Source organism: Ursus arctos, unplaced genomic scaffold (assembly GCF_023065955.2).
Source record: "Ursus arctos isolate Adak ecotype North America unplaced genomic scaffold, UrsArc2.0 scaffold_7, whole genome shotgun sequence".
Taxonomy (NCBI): domain Eukaryota; kingdom Metazoa; phylum Chordata; class Mammalia; order Carnivora; family Ursidae; genus Ursus; species Ursus arctos.
The window spans coordinates 76,057,800-76,083,932 of NW_026623089.1; the positions used below are offsets into that span (position 1 = coordinate 76,057,800).

At 40.3% G+C, this 26,133-nt stretch overlaps 1 protein-coding gene across 3 annotated transcripts in view; it reads right to left on the reverse strand.

The window, feature by feature from the left end:
* The window catches only part of PRKG1 (protein kinase cGMP-dependent 1), a 1,185,830-nt gene that overhangs the window by 127,886 nt on the left and 1,031,811 nt on the right, over nucleotides 1–26,133 (reverse strand). For 2 of the 3 annotated variants that reach the window (XM_026503976.4, XM_026503975.4), the window contains exon 8: nucleotides 9,478–9,543. In XM_026503976.4, coding sequence (XP_026359761.1) covers nucleotides 9,478–9,543 — 66 coding nt within the window. Of the gene's footprint in view, nucleotides 1–9,477; nucleotides 9,544–14,507; nucleotides 14,849–26,133 lie in introns of those variants that run through there. The other variant, XM_044386021.3, reaches the window with a different exon arrangement.

Genomic DNA, 26,133 nt, shown 5'->3' on the forward strand with positions numbered 1-26,133 from the left:
TGAGAGACATCCCCCACGCCTCCCAAGATCGAGGCACTTCTCTATCTCTGCATTGAATTATTCCCCCAAATCTGTCTTGGGGTGGCGTGGAGACTCTCAGACTCCGGTGAACAATCCCTGGGGTGGGTACAGCAATCTCCTAGCAGCCTCCCTGCCTGAGTTCCATCCCACTGGAATCAACCTTCCATTCCCCTCCTTCAAAACCAAACACAGGGAGCAGCAGCACCAGCCTCCCATGGGTTCCTCACTGCCCAGGGGACAGAATCCCTGTTCTTTTTGTTTGAGATAGCAGATTTCTTCATCATCTGTCCTCATGTCTTCTCTGCCCACACTCCACCCGTCCAACTGACCGTTCAGGTCTTTAACTCCGAGATCCTCTGCTCCTGCCATGTTCCACTTACTGCTGTACAACTGTCTTTCCGAATCTCTTGTCTTTGTGCAAACCACTGCCGTGTCCTTCCACCTGGGGTGATGCTGCCCCCACAGGGAACACTGGGCGATGTCTAGAGACACTTCTGCTTGTCCTGCTGATGGGTGTTGGGGAGTGTTACTACCACCTGGTGGGTAGGAGTCAGGAGGCTGATAAACATCCTATAACGCACAGGACCACACCCCATAAAAACCATCTCTCTGACCCCAAATCTCTGTAGTGCCAAGTTTCAGGACCCCTGTTCCGTAGCAAGGTCTGGTTCCCAGTCCCAGCAGGGCAGGGGGCTGCAGAGGGGAAAGGGAGGGTCCGCAGTGTTGAGGGGTGTCTTCCTTGAGTGCTCTCTGTCAGGCCCAGGGCTAGTGACTACTTACATCTACTATCTCTGTACTCTCTATAGCTCTTTTCCTTTCTTGCTAGCTTGTTACTTCAATCCCCTGTTATAGTTACTAATTCCTCATAACAAACTTCTCTTGTTTAGACTCCTGTGTGCTGCTTCTCTCCTGCTTGGACCCTGATCCATACAGCTTTGAGCATCCCTTCATTCCAACAGATACCGCGTGAGGACTCAGTACACTTCCGGGCACGTGCGGGGAACGGAGGCGACAGCATGAACATCATCAGCCTGGCTTCTGTCCTCCTCAAGCTTGTGGTTCACAAGTCAACACAGACAGACAAGCGTCGTCAACATCTCACACAGCAAGGGGAGGATGGTATCGTGAAAAATGACAGGAGAGCCCAACTTATTATGGAAGGTCGGAGAAATAGTTGAGTGTAGGCTCATATACTCTTAATGAAATCAATTGACTGAAATGATCAAATTGTCATTTTAATTCAGTGATTCAACTCTCTAGCCATGATGGGGTTTAGAGGCAGGGAGGTTGGCAGACTATTTGGAACTCAAAGATTTGACACACAAATAAATCATTTTTCTTAAAAGTAGTAGAACTCGTTTCAGATTTAATTCAATGAGATTTTTTAGAAGATTTTATTTATTTGAGAGAGAGCAAGTGCACATGCACAGGAAGGGGCGAGAGGCAGAGACAGAGGGAGGAGCAGGCTCCCCCGCTGAGCAGGGAGCCCGATGTGGGACTCCATCCCAGGACCCTGAGACCATGACCTGAGCCGAAAGCAGACACTTAATTTGCTCACCCTCCATTTCTTCTTTTTCAGGTGGACTCTTATAATATCATTATACTGTTCGTTCATTTTCATGATTATGAGCTTCTTGAACCAACTATCTCTTTTTATGCATTTCTATTTTTCACAGCACTGACCCCAAGGCTTCACACAGACTGGATACTATGTGTTTATTGAATTAATAAACACATGAGTTTTCTATCTCGGTAATTTAAATCATAACATGATTCAGGTGAAAAAGCACTGAACCAGTTATGAGATATTATCATTGTAATCCCATCCCTGTCACTAAAGAACTGGACAGTCGGGGCATCTGGGTGGTTCAGTTGGTTCAGCATCTGACTCTTGATTTTGGCTCAGGGCATGATCTCAGGGTCCTGGGATTGAGCCCCACATCAGGCCCCATGCTCAGTGTGGAGCCTGCTTCTCCCTCTCCTTCCCCCTGCTTGTTCTCTCTCCCTCTCTCCTTCTCGCTCTCTCAAATAAAAACTTAAAAAGTCCATATTCCCTCTGGAACTCACCATTCTCGTCTCTAAAGAATTTGGAAGAGAGGTTTTTCAAAGTTTCATTAAGTTCTAAAATTCTAAGATACAATGTTAGAAGACAAAAATGTAAATATATTAACCATCTTGATTCATTCTTCGTATTAAACAATGTGATTTGAGTGCACCTGACACTCGCGGACCCAATTTCATCACTTGTAAAAGCAAGCTGACCTGTAACAGGGGTTAGCAAACTGTGACTCTTGGGCCAAATGGTGGAGTTAAGCTTTTGGGACAGACAATAGGCCACAAAGTTGAAAATATTTATGATCTCATCCTTTATGGAAAATGTTTGTCAAGCCCCAGTCTGCGAGGTACCTCCTACTTTTCCTTCTTAAATCTCTGCTATGACTTTCCAACTAATCCACTGACTATAAGTTTTTAACAATGGTTTTCAAACAAAAAATTTAGTGCATTTTGAATAATGGCCTACCCACATGTTAATGACATTGGACTGCTTTTATTTTGAACATAGTCAAAAGGCTTCAAAGGAGTACTGTTAGAGCCTCCATGGGTTTGTGACTTCACAGATGAGAGGTGGAGGTGATCCATACAATAGGTGCGAAAATAAGCAATATAATATTTACATATTTGCCTTTAGACCTCCAGCCACTAGATGTCTGAATGGCTGACATATAGCAGAGAGCCAGTCATTTCTAGTTGGGTGGATAGAGCAAGAGACTGTGTCTTCTCAGACTTCTCCAGTGATGCTTGTGTACTGTGTCTGTGAGGACAGGAGGAAGGTCTACCATTTTAAAGCACTGGGACAGGCACACATGACAAATTGCTGTCCCCATCCCCTTCTTTCCATTACTAAAACCACAAATGGTCTCTCTATATACTTCTTTTCTAGTGGAAACGTGCTTATTTTGTAGTCAGATCGTGCTTGCTCAGGGCGTGCTATAATTCAAGTCACATCATTGAACTGAACAAATATAATGTCTGTCTTCTAAACTTCTGGATTTTATCTTTCCTGTTTAATATTTTTTTTATAAAGCATACCAATCAATAACAGCTCCATAAAAAGACAAGCCCAAAAGATCACAGCTGATACAATTCTAGTAAGGCATACTTGGTTTTGTGATCAGCCTGCAAATATCCTCACTTCACCCCTAGATTTCATTCTGGAAAAGAAACCAAGATAAATCCATTTAGGCTGTAGGAAAGCCTGAGGCTGTGAAATATTTTAAGTTTATCACCCTATCAGTTAACCAATGTGACACAAGCAACATGGCATGTGGTCCCTATAGTCCTATCGTGTGGACACAGAATGTCAAGTTACATAAGGAGGACACAGGAGACCTAAGGGGGACAAATACCATGGGTGCATAGGCCTTCGTGAGACTGACCTGGCTGGTGGGGTCAAAAGGATGCCTGAAAGATTCTGCTGTCTCCAAATCCTTCCCCTGTTGTCCTCTCTCACGGCACTGGAAATACTAACATCTTTTGGACTTTTAGGATTTCTCCACCTTTGGGGTATGTCATCAAAATGCAAGTAACTCTTGCACAGAACCATCTTAATTTCTAATGCGCTACTACCCAACTTAATGCAAAGCTAAAGCGAAGTCCTAGAGAATGCAAGAGTGGACATAAGAAGGGACACCTGGGTGGTTCGTTTGGTTAAGCAACTGCCTTTGGCTCAGGTCATGATCCCAGGCTCCTGGGATTGGATCCTGAGTCGGGCTCCCTGCTCAGTGGGGAGTCAGCTTCTCCCTCTCCTTCTGCCACTCTCCCTCTCTTTCAAATAAATAAATAAAATCTTAAAAAAAAAAAAAAGAGTAGAAGAAGAACAAGGATCAAAATCAGAAAGCTGTGTGTGTGTGTGTGTGTGTGTGTGTGTGTGTGTGTGAAGGTATCAACCCACCGGAGTCGAGAAGGCTGGGGAGAAATATGGGCAGAGGCCAGGATCAGAAGCAGGATCTCTGGAAACTGATGTCGGTGTTAGCTAAAGAACTGAAAACTAGTACTAGAAGATCTATGGGTGGAAGGTTGGGTGATCAGAAGGTAGGAGGTTTTGCTACCAGCACTGGTAAAGAAACAAACAAAAATTTAATATAGACACAGAGGTGTCGCTGAGCTCGCCCTACATACTCAGTTTTCAGACCTGTATTGAATTTGTGTCTTGTTTATTTCAGGAGTCTGGGTATTTGAGACAGGATGCAGACATTCACTATTAATTTTCTTAATGAATACATGTAAAATTTCCTATAGTCTAGTTCTAACCCCAATTTTGATACCTAGGACCTCATTTGGGTACTGAGAATGTACCAGTGTATCAGTTCCAGTGACTTTTTCTCATTGTCCAATCTGTCTTGGTAACCTATTTGCTTTCCTATGTTTGATGGGTCTTGGGGGCCATCCTTAGACTTATGAGTTGCTTCCCAAGCACTAGTCCCATAGCTAGAGGCTTGATGTTCTTTTAAACACATGGCATGAATATGCCTATTACAAATGAGGCAGCGAGAGCTCTAGGAGGTTAAAAATTTGAACCATCATCCCCTCCAGCTTCCCTGATCTACAGGGATAGCTCGGTTTCTAAAAGTGCCATGTGCAATGTCCTATAATTTGATATTTGAGACTCCCTCCTAATCTCATAATTTTTATGCCTCAGCACACTGCACTTCCTCTAGGCTAGTTCTTGGTCTCCGTCCCCAGCTGTGTCTCAGGGACAACTGTCTCAAGCCACAGCTGACTCCAAAGTTTGACGAAATATCCCAAATCCAGTGATGTAAAGGTTAGCCAAATGTGGTTTGTAAATTATTTTAGTGACTCCTGGAGTCCCATTGAGGACCTTAGGCATCACCTGGAATGATTTAGAGGGACAGAGGGAAGACTTTTGGGTACTCCAGAGATTTTGCCCCCATGGAATCAGAAAAGTTCCTGCTTTCTTTCTATTTTATTTAAACGATGGATTTGGTAAAACAGAAGCTTGAAAACCAATGGTGATGAGATGTTATTTTAGCTTGAGATTACCAGGAGTGATAGTCAAAACAATTAACAGTATGACACAGGAATTGGCCAATCAGAATTGATACTAGTACTGGGGTCTACCAGAAGTCACCTTTTAGTTGTTGCATCAAGGAGAGATTGGGAGAGTCATGGGGGGGGGGGCATCAGATGACCAGGGCAGTAGGGGAGTACAAGGCACCCACAGGGAGCTCAGACCACTGCTATTTACCAAGCAGTAAGAAAATATTTTAATTTTCATAACCAGTATGGCTACATCTGGGAAGTTAGTTACATAGTAAATCAGGGATTGAGTTAGGACTCTAACTTAGATCTTCATTTCCTGGGGAGAAATATAAAACTCTTTTAATACTTACTAGTGGTTATGCTACTGTTTTCAACAATGATCTCAACATGTCAAAAGATAAATGGTTTTCCTTGAAGATCTAGCTTCATCAACAAGTCACTCCAAAGAAGAAGTAGACATCGCATAACCGATTATAGAACACAGTGATGTCCTTACTTTTACATTTATTTATTTTCATGGATTCCAAAATGAGAGGTGCTAAAGACACCTAGTTATTTTTTTAAATATTCAAAAATTTTAATAATGGAAATAGACCATTCTGTTAGACAGATATCCTTCTTTTTTAGACAATTTTCACAAAATCTAGAATCACTGCAGATAGTTACTAAGATCATGATGAGGCTGCAAGAATCTAATCATTGGAGAATACTTCTGGGAAAACCATGTATCTGTTAATCATTTTCTAGTTTGTCAATGAGCATTTTCTAAAAGAAATTCTGACATGATTAGTTACAATAATGTTCTTTTGCTCTCCCTCTGGAATGATAAAGCATAATTACTGGCTTATGTAACATGGTACCTCGCTTGTAAATTTGAGAAAGAAGCTCCTTTTGTTGACAGTTCTAATGTCTGCCATCTGTTTGCACGGGATGAAGCCCTGGTGCTCCCCTAATTGGCCATAAATTAGGTTCCAGCAGCAGGCTTTTGACAGCAGGCTTCAGTTACAGTGTTTTTTGTTGTTGGTGGTGATGGTTTTTTATTTGTTTGTTTGTTTGGTTTGTTTTTTAAGCTGTGAATTCAACATTTAGTGGGAAGACCCTCTTCTCCTCTAAGATACGCACATTCTGACTTCTACAGTCAGGCCATCTTCTCTATAATTCTCCTCTCTCAAGGGGTACCCTCTGTATATATTCCTAAGGATAAACTTCTGCCGGATAGAAAAACTGCTAAATCAGAGGGGCTTCTGTGCCTTCCTTAAGAAGAGGAGAGCACATTTGTTGAATGCTTACTATACATCCTGTGATATGCATGGACCTTCACATATGATAAACTGATTTTCAAAGCAAGCTTAAGTTTAGATAATATTAACCCATTTTGCAGATAGGGAAACCGAGACTTAGAATTTATGTAACTGCCCATAATCTCAAAACATGGTGTAGTCAGGATTCAACTACTGGGTTTTATTTGACAAAGCCCATGCACGGCCCAGTGCCCACAATATATGAATAGGTTTGAAAAAAAGAGAAAACCAGATGAGCGCAAAAGTGTGTATGGTACGTGGCATTCCTCCACTCCTCAGGACCTCACTTAACTCAGTTGAAGAAGCAGGACCAGAAGGCCCACAAAAATCCTATCTAGTTTGTTTCTCTGATTAATCTGGGCTTATTGTTTACCAGGAAATCTTATGAAGTTATTCAACTTCTATGGGCTTCTGCTTCCTCTTCTGTTGAACATCCCGTCTACCTCCCAGCTGGGATCCCATGGATGTGGAAATTCATAAATTATTAAAGAACTGTAGGGATATAAACCAATATGATTACCTGTCTACCCCAGTCACCTGGCACATCCACAGCCTCAGAAAATCTGGCCATATTTTCTCACTTTAGACTTTTTTTTTTTTTTTTAAGATTTTACTTCTAAGTAATCTCTACACACAGTGTGGGGCTCAAACTCATGGGCCCAAGATCAAGAGTCGCACACCCTACTGACTGAGCCAGTCAGGCACCCCTCTTGCTTTATATTTTAGAGGCAAGTCAAGACCATCTGAATTCTCATAACTTTCCTTATCTATCTATATCTCTACAAATTTTCTACCTCTCCTTTTAGAAATAGAAAAAAAAAAAAAAAGAAACATATGTTCTCCAAGTATTCTTTCCTTGTTTGCCCACCATCTCCTCCCCTGTGGCCCCATTTCCAACAAATATTCCCTCCAGTATTTCGTTTGCTCCATCTTCCTGGATATGTATGAGTACTCGTCACGAGGACACCCTCCAAGGGCCCACCAATGCCTCATACTCCCCCTCCCAATGTCCCTCCCTAGCTTCTACCAAGTTCCTGAAAGAAAGAGCCCTTAGTCTGGGTGTTCTCACTTCCTCAGTGCCCACTCACTCCCTCCAGGCTGGACACCGTTCTCACCACTTGACTGAAACTCTTCCCCTCTATCTGTATACCTCTCGGCTTCTACCTGCACCGAACACAGCTGACTATCCTTCCTCTCATGAATCTTCTCTTGGCTTGTGAGGTTTCCAGCACAGCTATGATAGCTGATGCTTTGGTGTTATTTACTGGTTTTTCTCCTCCCAAATGGATTCCTTTATACTCCCTGTGGATCTTCTCGATCCTGAGTACACCCCTAATTCCTTCTATGCCCTTTACATTCAGTCAAGGAGTAAGCCCTCTGGGTTCACCTCTCCATTCTAATGCAGTCCTCCTATAACAGGTCTCATGACCACCACTGGATGTACAGATGCCTCTTATTCATTTTACACGGCATTCTCAGATCAGTCTAGCAATATAGCAATATGGTGACACTATTTTGTTGCATAAAACTCTCAGTTACCCTCGTCCCAACATTGACTGTTCTTGGTGAACCAGCCCCAACGTGTCTGTGAACTCACTTGCCACAGCACCTCTGCCAACCGCCCCGACACGGCCTCCCTCCGGCCAGCTGACATGATTCAGTGGTCACTTACGAGAACTGTTGTGCTGTTCACACTATTTCTATTGCCTGTATTCCAGATCCATCCAATTGTGCCCTTTCACAAAGACGTCCCTGATTCTTATGAGTCGTCATCGCTCCCTTTGCTGGACTCCCTTAGGTGTGCACTCTGGACCCTTCCCACTTTCTGCCTTGGACACAGGTCACATCTTCTCTCGTAGAAGCAAACCCCCAAAACCAGGATCTGTGCTACTCTTCTGGTTCTTCTCATGGCACTGAACCCAACGCCTTGTACATGGTAGATCCTCAGTAAGATGTTAGGCAAACGAAGGAAACAACTGGGTAATGGTGGATTATGGGGACCAGATAAAGAATATCTGTGTCAGAGACATTCATGGACATGCCGTTCTGTGGTCGTGCCACTAATCTGGTTCTAGTGACCCAGAGCCGAGGATCTCTGGAACTGAGATCATTGGATCAGGTGGGATCCTGCTCCACCTAGAGCTTGCTGAGCTCCACAGGCAACTCCATTATTCTGGACTGCTCACATCTGGCCCCCAGGGGCAGGCTACCCTGACACCCACAGCCCATCCCAGCTCTCCTCCTGCACGAAAGGGGTGCTTTGCGTTTCTTCCCCTTGGGTTAGCCACTTGGCTTTTCTGATACGCTTCTCCACATACATGGCAATGAGGAAGAGTCCGGAGGACTGCTTCCAGATCGCACCCACACGTTTTACCCAGGCCCTTGGAGCATCAGTAATTGGATATTTGTAGTTGAACCGATAAAGCACACAGGCAATGAGACTAGCAAAGCCAGATGGAGAGAAGGAACAGGGATGGGCATCATCGAACACACTTGGCATGACCCTAAATATATGACTACGTCTAAAATGATGGTTTCTCCAAAAGTATCTTCCTTAAATGCTTCCCTTATAGGAGTCTGGGGATGGGAGAATAGAGAGAACTAGAATATGTCGAAGGAATGATCCATTTCTTAATAATAATAATACTAGTAATATATTATTACATATTCTATAGCAGTAATAATTATTATTATTCTAAAAATTCACCCAAATAGCTAGCGTTGTTAAGACCCTCCCTTGTAGAAAAAAGAACACTGGGACCCATGCTTTCCTCATGTGTCTCATGAATCCTGACGACATTTCTGTGACATTGCATGATGGCCCATGCGTGTAAACGAGCTAACTGCGGTGGGTCTCACCCTGGTTAAGAACCCTGTGGACACTCTCAAGGCTAGAATGGCAGAGCCAGCCACTTCCAAGAATAACAGGGAATGAGAATCAAATATACAAGGGAATGAGAATCAAATACACAACTAATTTTAAAATGAAAAAATAACAAGTGTTAGTAACTCCATAAAACAATGTCTAATTCCGAGAACTTATGCACGTCATGGACTGGAGCACACAGTGCGCAGAATAAGGCAGTATACTCACTCTCTGTCGATGACAAGGCAGGTCACAGCCTCTGCGGCAATTACGTTTGCTGTCCTCACATCCTCCCTGTATAAAAAAGAGAGAGAGATTGAAGTAAAATACTTTTAAAACCAAAGAAAATTGTTCATTGCGATTACTTTCAGGAAACAGTGAATTATGTAGACCCCTTTGATCTATCCATCCCCAGGGTTACGCCTTGTTCATGTCTCAAAATTTTTCATCCGGTGGAACCACCTTACTCTTGCCATTAATCCCTCAAATCCTACAATTATAATCCAGGAGTTAGAATGTTCAATCTTAAAGTTTCATTTATACAAGTGAAACAAAATTTTATATCCTCATTCCCTGTGCTTTTTGGGGAATTAAGGAATTAACTGGATAACGATGAGGGTGGTAATGACGTGAGTAATGAGAGTTTTAAAGGACCTGAAGATGGATTTCTGAGGACTGAATAACCCATTTGTGTATGAATTTTTTATTATAACCTTGAGAACAACAGATCTGTTTCAATTATCACCTTAGAGACCCTGTTTTAAAATGGCTAACCTTTTGGCAACTTCTTTTTTTTTTTTAATATTTTTTATTTATTTATGTGACAGAGAGACAGCCAGCGAGAGAGGGAACACAGCAGGGGAGAGGGAGAGGAAGAAGCAGGCTCCCAGCGGAGGAGCCCGATGTGGGACTCGATCCCGGAATGCCGGGATCACACCCTGAGCCGAAGGCAGACGCTTAACGACTGCGCTACCCAGGCGCCCCACTTCTGGCAACTTCTAACACACATTTATTCACCAATACCAGAGTTCTCAGTTCTTCAAGATTATCTGACAAATTTTAATTGCTCTGATTGAAATATGTATATACTATTTGGCAATATTCAATTTGTCACTGTAGGCATATCTATGAACTTCTTAAACCTTTAAAAATGTGTTCTTATTTCTTGTCTTACCCAGAGGTCAAAGACAGACTTTGTAAATTAACATTCACATTTCATTCTGAGCTACTAAAAATGTCATAGTGCCATTGTTTAGAAACATTAAGTTGCACAAGAAAACGTACTCTTTTTCCTAGAAAAGTAAAATTTCAAAGTTAACATCATGATAAATATAAGTTTGAAATACATTACAGAGAAATATACAGAAAAAATATACTGTTAATAATACATTCTAAAAATCATAATCCAAATATCATGGTCTCTAATAATGGGCTTTTCAAGTCTTAAAAATAAAGATGTAACCACTGAATTTTTATTTTTTCAAAATACACTACATTTTCACATATATTTCTGAACCCAGGAATTTCTACTGGTATGTCTTTCACTGTTGCTACCCCCCATGATATTGCAACTATAGTTGTGGGGTGCCTGTCTGGCTCAGTTGGTAGAGCATGCAACTCTTGATCTTGAGGTCATGAGTTTGAGCCCCACGCTGGGTGTAGAGATGACTTACATAAAAACTTTAAAAAATTGAAGAAAATTACAGTTGTTTTATAGTAACCATTAGCATTGAGGATTTGGTAAACAAGTGCCCCCTTACTAACATTATTTTTCAGAAATAGCTTGATGATGCTTTTAAGCATTCATATTTCACAGGGACTTTAAAGTAATGTTTCCACTTCCGATGGAACCCACATTGGGATTCTGGTAGAGTTGTGTTACATTGACACATTGATTTCAGAAGAAGGACTTTTTGATTATATTAATTTCCATACAATCACAACACATCACCCTCCACTTGTTCACAGCTAGTTTTAGGTCTGTAAGTAGAATTTCTTAATCTTTTTCACTAGGTCTGGGGTTTTTTTTTTTTTTTTAAAGAATTCTTGGGTGTTTTATATCATTGCTTTCTCTTACAAAAGCAATCTTTCCTCTTCTGTTTCTCACTGGTTACTGCTATTAAAGGAGAGACACTATCGATGAGTGTGTATCTTTAATCCACGTGTCATACTAAACTCGCTTTGGACTCGGCAACTTCCGTTCCGATCTCCTCAGCCCCCAGCAGGATTCTGCCAGTGCCTCCCAACCGTCCCCACCTTCCAGCCAAACTGGCCGCCTCTGTTCTCTGCTGAGAATTAACTAGACCAGGTTCTCCACCCATTTGTTTTCATGGCCTGATATAGCTCTCGACCCAAGTGTCTATGACGGTTTGTAATCTGTACACGTATTTGTGGGGTCACTTGGTTGCTGATTCTATCCCCCCGCCCCCACTAAACCATAGGAGGGCAGGGAGGGTCCATGGCTAGTTACATTCCCCATGTGACCCCGAATGCAGGGGTATGCAGGAGGTGTCTACTAAGTGTGTGTGGTACAAGAATGGCAAAGCACCACAGCCTCGAGCCCGTGGGTGGGACGAGCAGAGAGCAGGCTTTGGACTCACATTGTCCCGGTTTTACGAGGGAAGCTACAAGCGACGCGAAAGCCTGGAACGCGGGAATGGTGAGCGTGCGCACTCCCTGGACGGGATTAAATGCGGCGGAGTTCAAGTTTGCCGTAACGCCCAGCCCAGGGACAGCAGCGTCTTCTTCTGGGAATTCTGGTTCTTTCACCTCCGGTGCGGCCGCGGGGTCCAGTGGCTTACGAAACACTCCCCCCAACAGACCACAGATACGCTTTCTGCTCCAAAGGAACAATATATCTTCAACTCCATGACTACTTTCTGAGCAGGAATTTTCAGTGAAGTGGACACGACAATGGGCAGAAAACATCAGTAATGCCCATTAGGTCTTTCATAAATCATATGAATGACTTTCCTTTTTTTTTTTTTAAGGTTTTATTTATTTGACAGAGAGAGAGTGTAGGAGCAGGGGGAGCTTCAGGCAGAGGGAGAGGCAGGCTCCCCGCTGAGCTGGGAGCCCGCCATGGGACTGGAGCCCAGGACCCGGGGATCACTACCTGAGCTGAAGGCAGATGCTTAAATGACTGAGCCATCCAGGTGCTCCAAGAATGACTTATTTCTTAGGTAGTGCTTGCAGTAGTACATTACTACACATTGCTGCTAGTCTAAAAAACCAAAAGAACACCTAACACAGCTTTATAGAAAACATCCTATTAAATCTGAATTTCCTAAAATATTTTACCATCTTGACAATTTACAAATTGCTCAAAAAGTTTTTAAAAACATAATATATACAAAATAATGCTTTTTTCTGAATATATTCTCTGTGCATATTATTTTTTAATTCATCACAAATTTGCAACATTTTAAAATTTCACTATGTTCTCAGGACTAAATTGGATATACTTTTTAAAGTGAATGCAATTTTCTTGCAACAAAAAGAAAATACAAATAGCTTAAAATACAGATGGGGAAAAATAAAATATCAGAAGAGTAACATAGTCAATAGAAATTGGAAGTATTTTATTTTAAAAAGGCAAATCTGTAAGTTATGGCCTACAATCAGGCTTAGTACCTAGTAAAGTAACATATATCAAAAAAGAAAAGAGGCATAGGGTGGGGAAAAACAATATATTAACCATTAGATTATAATATTTGCCATTTTTCAGTACCTAGCATATGTCAGGAACTGTATTAGGTGATTTGCACAAATCTCACTTAATGCAGACAGCAGAGGGGGGTATTTTATCTCAAACGTACACAGGGGACAAAAGTTAAGTAGCACACCCAGAGTCCAACATAGCTGGTGAGTTGCTGCTTTGGAATTTGAACATGGAGCTGGCTGGCTGCAGAGCTCACGTCTGCCCAGAAAAGTCCACTCCTTATACACTCTGCTACCAGATTCCAGCTGGACAACAAACCTAAATGCATTCTCATGCAAAATGACTTAGCACAGTAAGTACTCAGAATGTCTGTCACCATAAAAAATATATTTAGTTGTCAATAAAAATAGCATTCATAGGTTTGTGGGTGCTCAACCGCAAAGCTAATTCAATAAACCATTTTGATTCTCAAAGTGTTCGAATTCCTATCCGTGGCTATGTCCTAGCCCTGTGATGTGGCTTTATAATAATGTTACAATAGGCAATAATTAAATGCCAAGTTCATTCAATGCCAAACTCATGTTGCCACTACGCTGTCATTGTATCTCTGCTATTAAGGTGTTTCGTGCCATTATGCCTGTCTAGGCAGGTATCTAGAAACGCTGTCCCTGTGGACTCAGAGAGCCTACTCCCATGAGAGACAGAATGCTATCTGATCTAGTATTGACATATGCTAACACCTTATTTTAGGAGAGATGGTGGAAACTTCTAATAAGACATTATTACTCCATAGACGCTGACGATACTGTGACTTACTGTGTCTGCTTATTTCCTTTGAGGGTCCAAGCAAATATGTGGATTGAGATACAAAACATTACATACTCCTCTATTACAGATATCCTAATAGCTGCATGTGGTTATTAAACTTCTCTCTATCCCTACACAGCTGCTAGGATACTGGTTTCACACAGAACACCTGCCCAGTTAGCAGGGGCTTCATGTAATACGGGCTTAGATGAGAGAAAGAGGAAGGGGGGAGATCATGTTATTTATAAAAACAGATTTCCTTGATTTTTACTTTTTATCAGCTCACGGTATATGATCATTTCCAGCAGAAGAATATGGGAGATTTTGAAAGTCTCATTTGATGCTAACCACAAGATAATTTCATAACTTGAATTATAAGATAATGTACCATATCCTTAATGAAAAACATCACCAAACACATATGCCTCTTAACGCTCAGCACACTTCTTTATAGTAAGTACCGTAGCTGTATCTACACGAGAGTCCAGGTCAGCACGCACCTTGTCTCTAAAAACCAAACCTCCTACTCATCCATTGCGGTACCTGTGTGTTAGTTGACTGCAGCTGACAATTAATAAACACGTACTACTGGGCAAGTAGCTACTATTGCAGATTATCGGCTACTTCACAAACATGCTGTTGATTAATGAGTAATTACAGGCAAACCTAGGCAGTTAAGTAGGGTTCTCTTTTTAAGCCTTTCTGGAGAAGTTAGAAATTCCTTTCAGTGAAATCAGAGAGCATGAAAAACACCCCAAATATCTGCAAACACAGTTTTCTATGCACTGACTCTGAGACTCTTTGAACTTCATCACTGGAATCTTCATCATCACTGTATCCCAGCGTGGAGTCACTGTCCGTGTCGGAACAATCCATAGCAAGGGTTTCCATGGGCTCTTCTCGTTCTGAAGCAATTTTCTTATGCCTCATGGCTGCGAGGGAGCTCAGGGGAATGACACGGAGCGCAGGAGGCCAAAGCAGAACAGAGTTCATGCAAAGTAGCTGCTGCCCCAGAGGCTCCTGCAGTCCTAGAGCAATGTGACCGCCGGTGCCAAGCCCGAGCCCTCCCTCCGAGCCAGCCTGCACGGAAACTGACACTGGGGACCTTGCAGCGACGCTCGGCTCAGGGCCCTTCCCTCCCAGGCAAGTGCAGCAGTGTAAGCCCACGGTGGAGTGTGCTTCACGCTGGACAAAATTAAACCCTTTCCATCTCAAAAATCAAAGGCAGACGTACTATAAGGGGGATGGTAAACATCCAACAGACACTTAAAATGAAATTACGCTTTGAATTAGTCATGAACTAGAATTGCGGAATTTGTGGCGAATTCAACCATGCCTTCCGATTTGAAAGTTAGATCCCAGAGCAGGTAAGGGTTCTAGGGACAAAAGAGCTGTCTCAGGCTAGTCACTGACTCTACTTCCTATTTGGCCGTGAAGTTACTCTGACATGATTCACACCTCCCATGCTCTGTAAAATGGATCGACGCACTGAATAAGTACTGTCTTCTGACCAGGGCTGGCAGAGAGGAAGCAATCAGTCAGTTTGAGCTGTCAGCATCAGATCATCACTTTAGGGTCCTCTAGGACATCTCAGAAACATGTGACCCTTTCCGCTTTCTCTCTGGAAACTCCGTCCCTACGTGTCTATAATACATCAGTCTTCTAATTCTTTCTGACAGCACCTTCTCAATTTAGTTTCCTGAATCCTGTACCTTAGTTCACTAAAATATAGGTGTTCCTCAAAATTTTGTTTCTGGCCTTCTGCTTTTTTTTTTTTTTTTTTTTTTTTTTTGCTCTGACTTACCTCACTGGGGAAATCTCACATCATCTTATGGTATCAACTTTGGCTTTATACTGACTCGGAAGACTTTATTTTAGCCCTTACCTCTCTCCTCCTAGACGACTGCCTCTGAATATTACACTGTAATTTCTAATTCAAACCCAACTCGCTTCCTCTTAACCACAAAACCTTGGTTTTCTTTGGGCACCCTATGACATCACCCTTTGGGTCAATGACATCACCATTCTTACACTTGCCTAGGTGCAAAAGATTAAATTCATTCTTTGCTCTCTCCGTCACTGCATAGGTTTGCTCAGACTGCCTCTATCCCTGCCTTCTCTCTTGTTCCTCTCCTTCCTGCACTTTCCTAGAGCTACTGCTCCATGTGGGCCATCACCATTCCAACCAGGAATGCTGATTCTGGCCTCATAACTGGCCTCCGTGCTCCCATACTCTCCCGCTTCCCATCCACGTCTCACTTTGTTGCACATTTTCAAATTTAAATCTAGCTGTGTCAACTCTTTGCATGAGAGCTTTCAAAGGAAACATCCAGGAACGAAAAGTTTCTGCATTGTCATTTAGGGTTGGAGGTCCTGTGCTCCTTGACCTATCACCTTTTCAGGTGCTATAGAGACCAACCACTGTACTCGTGACAGTCTCCTTGAAAGACGCTGGCTGTTATCTTCATGCCTGTGCGCAGGGAGATGGCATTGCCAAGAACCCTCCATCCCAGTTCAAACGTTCACTCGTGCAAATTTCCATGATCTTTTAGTAGCATTTATAAAGGTAAAAAAAAAAAAATCCACCTAAGAAATATGTCTACATATTGATTACAGAAAAAAATAAACAAAAAAAGAGAGAAAAATAGAAAAATACTATGAAGGCATCTACCAAGATATAACTACGGGTAACACTTTGGCAAATGTCCTTCAAACACTTTATTATTCTTAAGTATTCACATGTTTCGTGAATATAATCATAACAAGGCAATAATTATTTTAACAAATACTTGCTGGGGGCTACTATATTCTGCGTGCCTGAATCTTGTGGTCTAGTGGGGACAGAAGTTAAATCAGTATGCAAGCATGTATTCGAAAACGCCGATCAAAGGGCACACCATCAGAGCTATAATAAGGGAGGACCTCACTTGGCAATTCAGAGGATAGACAACCTTGTTGAGGACGTTAAACAGTAAGACCGGAAGGATTTGTTAGCAACATGAGCCAGGAGCTGTATTTTCTAGGAAGCAAGTAAAACATAGGTAGGAGCCCTGAGGTAGGAAATAGCATGTTGTAAAACAAAGAAGGAAACAGCTTATTGTAAAACAAAAAAGGAAATCCCTTATTGTAAAACAAAGAAGGCTGGAATTCCAGGATTGAGGAAAAGAAGGCAGGGGCCAGCAGAAGCCAGACTGGAGGGCAAGGCCACATCATTCAGTGCCTGGGGGCTGCCCTAAGGATTCATTTTTTAAAAAAGAGATTGACTGAGAGGCACCTGCGTGGCTCAGTCTGTTGAGTTTCCAACTCCTGATTTTGGCTCCGGTCATGATCTCATGGGTCAGGAGCATCAGGCTCTGCACTCAGGGGGGAGTCTGCTTAGATTCCCTCCCTCTGCCCGTCCCCCGCTCACGTTCATGCGCTCGCGCTCTCTCTCTCTCTCCCAGATAAATACATAAAATCTCTAAAAAGAGATTAACTAAGTGAACTTTTTTCCCTTTACCTAATACATAAAATCTTAAAAATTAGTTGGAAAGCTCAAGCTGAATTAAAGGAAACATTTTGTATGCTATCATGAAGTATCAAGGAAATCATTTCAGATGAGTACTTTTTTTTAAAAACATTTCAACAAATATTTATGAAGCAGTTAATATGAGTAAGGTATTGACTATTAAAAAGACCATTATTGTCTGGGCATATCCATACTATAGTGGAGCAGACAGATGTGTAAAGGCTCTTCACACATTGTCTAAGAGAATAATCACACTTTGAGATTTTGCCAGATGTCTGTGCACTGATCTGGGCATTCTTTTTTTTTTTTTTTTTAAAGATTTTATTTATTTATTCGACAGAGATAGAGACAGCCAGTGAGAGAGGGAACACAAGCAGGGGGAGTGGGAGAGGAAGCAGCAGGCTCATAGCGGAGGAGCCTGATGTGGGGCTCGATCCCATAATGCTGGGATCACGCCCTGAGCCGAAGGCAGACGCTTAACCGCTGTGCCACCCAGGCGCCCCTGATCTGGGCATTCTTTCCACATGTAGAGATAGGAAATTTAGTTGACTATGTCAAACTAGTCTTGTGATATGATGAAATGTTTTCTTTTTCTTTCTTTCTTTTTTTTTTTTTGCAGAGCATTTAAAAAAAATTATGATATGTTAGTCACCATACAGTACATCATTAGCTTTTGATGTAGTGTTCCATGATTCATGTTTTGCTCCATGCAATACGTGCCCTCCTTAATACCCTTCACAGGGCTAGCCCATCCCCCTACGCACCTCCCCTCTAAAACCCTGTTTGTTTCCTGGAGTCCATAGTCTTCCATGCTTCATCTCCCCATCTGTTTCCCCCTTCCCTTCATTTTTCCCTTCTTTCTTCTAATGATCTCCCTGCTATTCCTTATGTTCCATAAATAAGTGAAACCATATGATAATTGTCTTTCTTTGTTTGACTTATTTCACTTAGCATAATCTCCACCGGTTCCATCCATGTTGATGCAAATGTTGGGTAATTATCCCTTCTGATGGCTGACACATAGATCAGTGGAACAGAACAGAGACTGCAGAAATGGACCCTCAACTCTGTGGTCAACTAATCTTCAACAAAGCAGGAAAAAACATCCAATGGAAAAAAGACAGTCTTTTCAATAAATGGTGCTGGGAAAATTGGACAACTATATACAGAAGAAAGAAACTCGACCATTCTCCCACACCATAGACAAAGATAAACTCTAAATGGTTGATGTGAGACAGGAATTCATCAAAATCATAGAGGAGAACATAGGCAGTAACCTCTCCGACATCAGCCACAGCAACTTCTTTCATGACACATCTCCAAAGACAAGGGAAAGAAAAGCAAAAATGAACTTGTGGGACTTCATCAAGATAAAAAGCTTCTGCACAGCAAAGGAAACAGTCAATAAAACAAAGAGACAACCCATGGAATGGGAGAGGATATTTGCAAATGACACTTCAGAGAAAGGGCTGATATCCAAGATCTATAAAGAACTTCTCAAACTCAACACCCAAAAAACAAATAAATCAAAAAATGGGCAGAAGATATGAATAGACACTTTTCCAATGAAGACATATGAATGGCTAACAGACACATGAAAAAATGTTCAACATCATTAGCCATCAAGGAAATTCAAATCAAAACCATACTGAGATACCACCTAACACCAGTTAGAATGGCAAAAGTTGACAAGGCAAGAAACAACAACTGCTGGAGAGGATGTGGAGAAAGGGGAACCCTCTTACACTGTTGGTGGGAATGCAAGTTGGTACAGCCAGTTTGGAAAACAGTGTGGAGGTCCCTCAAAAAGTTAAAAATTGAGCTACCCTATGACCCAGCAATCACACTACTGGGTATTTACCCCAAAGATACAGACATAGTGAAGAGAAGGGCCATATGCACCCCAATGTTCATAGCAGCATTGTCCACAATAGCCAAGCTGTGGAAGGAGCCGAGGTGCCCTTCAACAAACGAATCAGATGAGTAATTTTAGAACACTGGTGGCCTTTTCACTTATGAAAGCAGATGTTGCTTTATACTCATTGATATATTTAAGTATACATCTAAAGAGAAAATATGACCTCCACCTTATAGAATCTTCCAATGCAGAATGCAGGAGTAATGACAAAAACAAATGCATAAAAATTACTATGTTATCAAGAATATAGACCAACTCCTGGTCAACTCTAGTGCACTAGAGTTGGAGTCTAACCAAAGCGGTCTCTGCCTCTCATCAAGAGTAGGGACTCATGACACTACCCCAAAGAGGATATTTCTCTAGGCAGAACAATTCCAAGTTGATCCATAAAGTAACTCCAAAGTTTATTCTTCCTGGCAACACTGGTGGCTATTTCCATTCACTGTATTAATTCTCTTCGTCAGAGGATGCAAATCCTCTTCAATCTATGCCCATGGAAGGTCACAATAAATAAGAGTGATGGATTTGGAAGAATTCCATTTTCACATGGTTTTTTCCTATGACTTCTGTTGCGTTGATGGTATAAGCAATCTTTTATGTGACATATGAACTTTGTATTCTATGGCACGTTTCAATGACAATGAACACAGATATTTATTAGACTGAACCGAATGAAATTGGCACTTTTGCATAGTTATTGTCAATTTCATATGGTTCAACCTAATACATGGAATTACTGGGGAGAGAAAGCAATTGCAGAGGAACAGATACTGCTATTTCTTTTCCGTTGTGCTGCTCCCTTTGTGACACTAGCTGAAGTGAGTGTCAAAAGTAAGCCATGCTGCTTCCATATTCCATATTTGAATGCATACATTCATCTGAATGTTCATATGACTGATGGCTTTTGCTCTTCTATCTACACATTAAAGAGAGTTCTCTGTAAATTCCATTATAGCTAGGGTATGAAAAGAACCACTGAGGAAATTCCTAGTATTTACTTCATACTCTACCTTTGAATAGTAAACTCTTTGGCAAAGTCTTACAAATTTAAAAAAATGTCTTCCCGGAGCGTATTTTATGGACAGAAGGAAGAGTTCACTTTTGTTTATTGTTATTATTTTATTAGTTGTTTGGAAGCATAGATTTAGATATTACATTGCCATGGTTTTCTTAGGGGCCCATTTGGTCTGTTTCTGAATGATTTAGAGGTATTTTAATTTAAGAGGGAATAAAAGAGAAGGAAAATTTTTCCTCTATTAAATTTTTTTTTTAAAAAGTCAACCCTGGAGTACAATACAATAAATGTTTGTTCCTTTACTCAAATCAGCACTCACTTTCCTCTTAACTCCATGCTTCTCTTCTCTGAACCATACTTCATAAAATAATCTGATCAAAATAAACCTGGTGTTGGTTTTACTTTTCAGACAGTGATACATGTAATTTTGTAATTTGATGGGCCAAAGAAAGTTTGCATTGTGGGAGAAGATATTAACCAACATATTATTTTATATATGTCTCACATATTGTAAGTATTTTTTTTAAAGATTTTATTTATTTGAGAGAGACACAGAGAGAGAGAGTGCACATCCATGAGCAGGGGGATGGGCAGAAGCAGAGGGAGAAGCTGACTCCCCATTAAGTGGTGAGCCTGACGTGGGACTCGATCCCAGGACCCTGAGATCATGACCTGAGCTGAAGGTGGATGCTTAACTGACTGAGCCCCCCAGGCACCCCAGGTCCTAAGTATTTTAAAGAATAAAATAATACATTGGTCTTTTTTTCTTCATGTCTTCCACGGAGCTGAAAAATAATTCTTTAGTTTTCCCTATCTTTAAAGTAGCAGAAACAGAAGTATATTAGAATGATGGCTAGAACTGATGTACTCATAAATCCTAACTGATGCTTGTTTGAAACGAATGTTAAGTTGTGTGGGCACATATTTCAAAGGACTTTATCTAAAGTGCCTTCAAGCTGGGTTTGGGTCCTCTTATGTAAAGAATTCGAGGCACCATGTCAGGAGAGTGTCTCATTTCTTGTACTATTGCCAACTTAGTACGTGACCTTGAGGAAGTGCCCCATTCTCTGTTTCATTATCCACATACGAAACAGTGACTGAAATCACTGTTCTGTTCTCCTCTGTAATTAGTTTTAGCAATGTGGACACTTCAAAAGTTCCAATTATCATGGTTTTCAATGCTCCTGAGACAATTCATCCTGAATCCAAGGATATTACTTTAGATAGAAAAGGACATGATAAGCCTGTAATTGTGATCCACTATCTGAATATGTCAGTGGCATATTATGGCATAGATTTTCATATTAGTCATGTTTATCTGTGACTAAAAAATGTATTTTCACATGGAAATTAGACACGTTCACTTGAAATAATATATTCACAATCAGGGGTCAAGAAAATGTAATAAATCTTCATAAAATCATTTTGATACTTAAAAATTAAAATTGAGATTTTAATAGGGCTCTTTCAGGGAAGAGAAATATCTAGAAATTTCATTTATTATTATTACTTTTAGAATTTTAAGATAGAGACAGCTATAAAATATCTTTCCCTTTTCTTTTTGATTCTTGCTCATCAAATATTTCCTATCTTGCATTATTTGAATACAGAGCTAGCTTTTTAAACAACATTCTTAAGTAATTTTAGAGTCCAGTTCATCTAACATGCTATGATTTTAACCAAATTGAAGATCAGCTTTGAATCACAGATAAACAGAAGAAACAACTTAATTGGTGAAGAAAGGAAACTCGTGGCTCTGCTTATACAAGACCAATTTGAGTAAAAAGTGCTGAAGTGAAACCCCTGCATACAAGCAAAACAGTTGGTGTTGGTTAGGAAAAGAAAACAGGATATTGGATTCATTGAATATATTGATCAATTTTTACCAAGAATTTTAATATATTAGACTTGCCTTCCCTGCCCAGCAACTTTAAGTTATGTATATGATTTTAAATAGTTTTAAAATATTATACAGTTTAAATATCTAAGTAATTGAGAACTAATTTCTTTAATATGTAAAAAGTTTACACAAGTCAATAAGAATATAAAAAATAACACCTCAATTAAAAAATGAGCAAATTATATAAACACTTCATAGACAAGTAAGAAACAGCTTTTTTTTTTTTTAAAGATTATTTATTTATTTATTTGACAGAGATAGAGACAGCCAGCGAGAGAGGGAACACAAGCAGGGGAAGTGGGAGAGGAAGAAGCAGGCTCATAGCGGAGGAGCCTGATGTGGGGCTCGATCCCAGAACACTGGGATCACGCCCTCAGCTGAAGGCAGACGCTTAACCGCTGTGCCACCCAGGCGCCCCAGAAACAGCTTTTAAACATAAAAATAGGCCACAAAACACAGTGCGAGAAATGCAAAGGCCTTGTGAATACACTATTGTTGGAAATAAAATCTAGTGTAACCTTTTTTGTAGACAGTTCAGCTTTGCATAACAATTCAGCACCATGTATTAACTTTTTTCTTGTGATTATTCTCACATAAGTACTCACACTTCCGGAAAACAATGGCATTAACTATTACTACAACATTGTAATAACAACACTGAAAATAATTTAGACATCCATCAATGTGGGATTAAACATTTTCTACAACAATACAAGGGGTTATTTTTAAAAGAAACTATCAAAATAACTGTCTCTCTGATTTCTTCCCATTCTGTTTTCCCTCCCTTACGCTATGGTCCTCTGTGCTCTAGACTTTGGGAAACAAACTGAGGGTTACAGAATGGAGGGGGTGTGGGGAAAGGGTAACCGGGTGATGGGTATTAAGGAAGGCACATGTGGTGATGAGCACTGGGTGTTATATGCAACTAATGAATCGTTGAACACTACATCAAAAACTAATGATGTACTGTATGTTGGCTAATTGAACATAATAAAAAAATAAAAAATAAAATAAAATAGAGAAAATATATATGTACATGATCTCCAGGATATCTTAAGTGAAAAGACCATGGGAGGAATTAGAAAAAGTGATTACATCCAGGGAAGAGAGTACGTGATTAAAGGACAAAAAAAGGAGGGAAAATTACTTTTGTAGCTTTTGAGTTTTATATTGTATACTTGAATTGCCTATCATAAAATAAATATATTTTTAAAGTAAATACATGAAATAGTAGAAATTGACTCTTACAAGCAATATCTGGGTAGAGAGGCTAGTGAGGTCTTACTCTCCTCAGGGTCTTGTCTGTGCTGACTGTGGGCTAGCTGTTGTCCATCTGTGGGTTGCCTTTCAACCCTCACCCCATGGGCATCCCCTGTGAGCAGGACCCAAGCTAATTTATGTTGGCCTCATCTGATCACACTGAAGGCGTACTAGCATAGCAGGTGGAACAGGAAGAACGTTGGACACAGTATCCTCCCGTGTCGTTTACAGCACTGCCTTTTGCCCTGCGTTCATTGGCAGCAATTACAGGAATCAGATAACAAACTAAGGACGGTATTTTTTTCAGCAGGGACATCTGCATCTTAGCACCCTTAACCCCTGTTAGGGTGGCATTATGGGCCTCTTAAAATGTTAAGCTAGCAATTGTAGGTGTATGTATCGAACATTTCATACGGATATCCATATGTATATGTATGTAATAGTTAACACCTATATTTAACACTTCTTTGAGATTGTATATTTAATATTTCTACACGTAATTGGAAAATAAATTTTCTCTCTGTAATGATTTTTCATCATATGATCACACAAGGTGCACTAACCGTGTTTACATAGTCCATGGTAAATCTTTGCATTAAGAGCAGAGCATTGTCATTAGAAGAGCAGATTCAACAAAAGTTACTTCATCTAGGTTCAAATACCAGATGTGCCACTAATTAGCTGTGTAACCTAGAAGAAGAACTCAAGTTCCCCACTTCTCAATTTTCTTGGGAAAATAAAACTGTTTAACAGGGCTGATCTTATGAAGAATAAATAATTACATGTACAAAAGCACCTGGGTTAGTGTCTGACATACTGATTACTCAGTAACCATTAGACAGTACTAGTATGATTTCATTATTATTATAACATGTCTAACCCCAATAGATTCTCTATATTCTTGTTTACCTCTGGTAAATCATCATAACTTTCATGCCTCTTCTATTAATCTGAAAAGTGTCTCAAGGACTAATGGTTATCTCTTCATAGTGACTAAATCTCTCTGTTAATAATATAAAACATGCCTTCAATGTGCAGTCAAGGATTTCAGATCACACTGATGAAATTTGCAACTACGGCTGACTCTTTAATCTGAAACTTGCAAGAATTAGTGAAAATGGTTCCTTGCAATACAGAAAAAAAATGACTTTCATTCATCCATTCATTCACTCACTCATAAAGTAGGGTTGCCAGATTTAGCAAATAAAATTACAGAGCATCCAATTTAAATTTCAGATAATATATTTTTTTTAGTATAAGAATGCCTCATATAATAGCATACTTATAGTAGAAAAGTATTATCTAAAATTCAAATTTAACTGGTGTCTTGCAATGATCTAAAATCTTTCAGACACATCAAAAGTAGTTTTAAGAGGAAAATTTATAGTGATACAGGCTGACCTCAAGAAAGAAACAAACAAAAAAATCTCAAACAATCAATCTAACCTTATATCCAAAGGAACTAGAAAAAGGATACAAAGCCCAAAGATAGTAGGAGGAAAGAAATAATAAAGATCAGGGGTGCCTGTGTGGCGCAGTCGTTAAGCATCTGCCTTCGGCTCAGGGCGTGATCCTGGATTCCTGGGATCCAGCCCCATGTCAGGCTCCTCTGCTGGGAGCCTGCTTCCTCCTCTCCCACTCCCCCTGCTTGTGTTCCCTCTCTCGCTGGCTGTCTCTCTCTGTCAAATAAATAAATAAAATATTAAAAAAAATAATAAAGATCAAAGTGGAAATAAATGAAACACAAATAAAAAAATTTTAAAAAGATCAATAAAACCAAGAGCTGGTTCTTTGAAAAAGTAAACAAAACAGATAAACCTGTAGACTCATCAAGAAGAAAAAAAGAGAGAGGACCCAAATTTAAAAAAAAAATCAGATATGAAAGAGAAGTAACAACTGACATCACAGAAGACAAAGGATTATAAGAGACTACTGTGAAAATTATATGCCAAAGGATTGGACAACCTAGAAAAGTTGGATAAACTTCTAGAAAGGTACAGTCTTTCAAAACTGAATCAAGAAGAAAAGAAAATCCGAACAGATTGATTTCTAGTAATAAAACTGATTCAGTAATCAAAAAACTCCCAACAAACAGAAGTCCAGAACCAGAGGGAGAATTTACCCGTGAATCCCAAATATTTAAAGAAGAGTTAATTCCCATTCTCCTCAAACTATTCCAAAAAACCAGAAGAAATAGGAAAGTTTCCAAATATATTCTGTGAGGCCAGCATTACCCTGATACCGAAACCAAAGATACTGTAAGCATATATACACACCAATCAAACAAAGAACTACAGGTCAATGTTCCTATGAACACAGATGCAAAAGTCCTCAACAAAATAATAGCAAATCAGATTCAACGAGACATGAAAAGGATCAGTCAACGTGATAAAGTGGGATTTTTTCCCAGGGATGGAAAAATGGTTCAATCTGTAAATCAGTGAATGTGATACACTACGTTAAAAAATAAAGGACAAAAATCATATGATAACTTCAGCAGATGCAGAAAAAGCATTTGACAAAATTTAACATCTGTTTAAGATTTTTAACTTTCAAAGTAGGTTTAGAGGGAGTACACCTCAACATAACAAAGGGCATGTATAATAATTCACAGTTAATATCATACATAATGCTGTAAAACTGAGAGCTTGTCCTCCAAGATCAGAAACAAAACAAGGATGTTCATTCTTATTATCCTTATTCAACATAGTAGTCAAGTCCTAGCCATAGCAATCAGATAAGAAAAAGACATAACAGGCGTCTAAACTGCAAGGAAGAAGTAAAACTGTCCCTATTTGAGGATGACATGATAGTA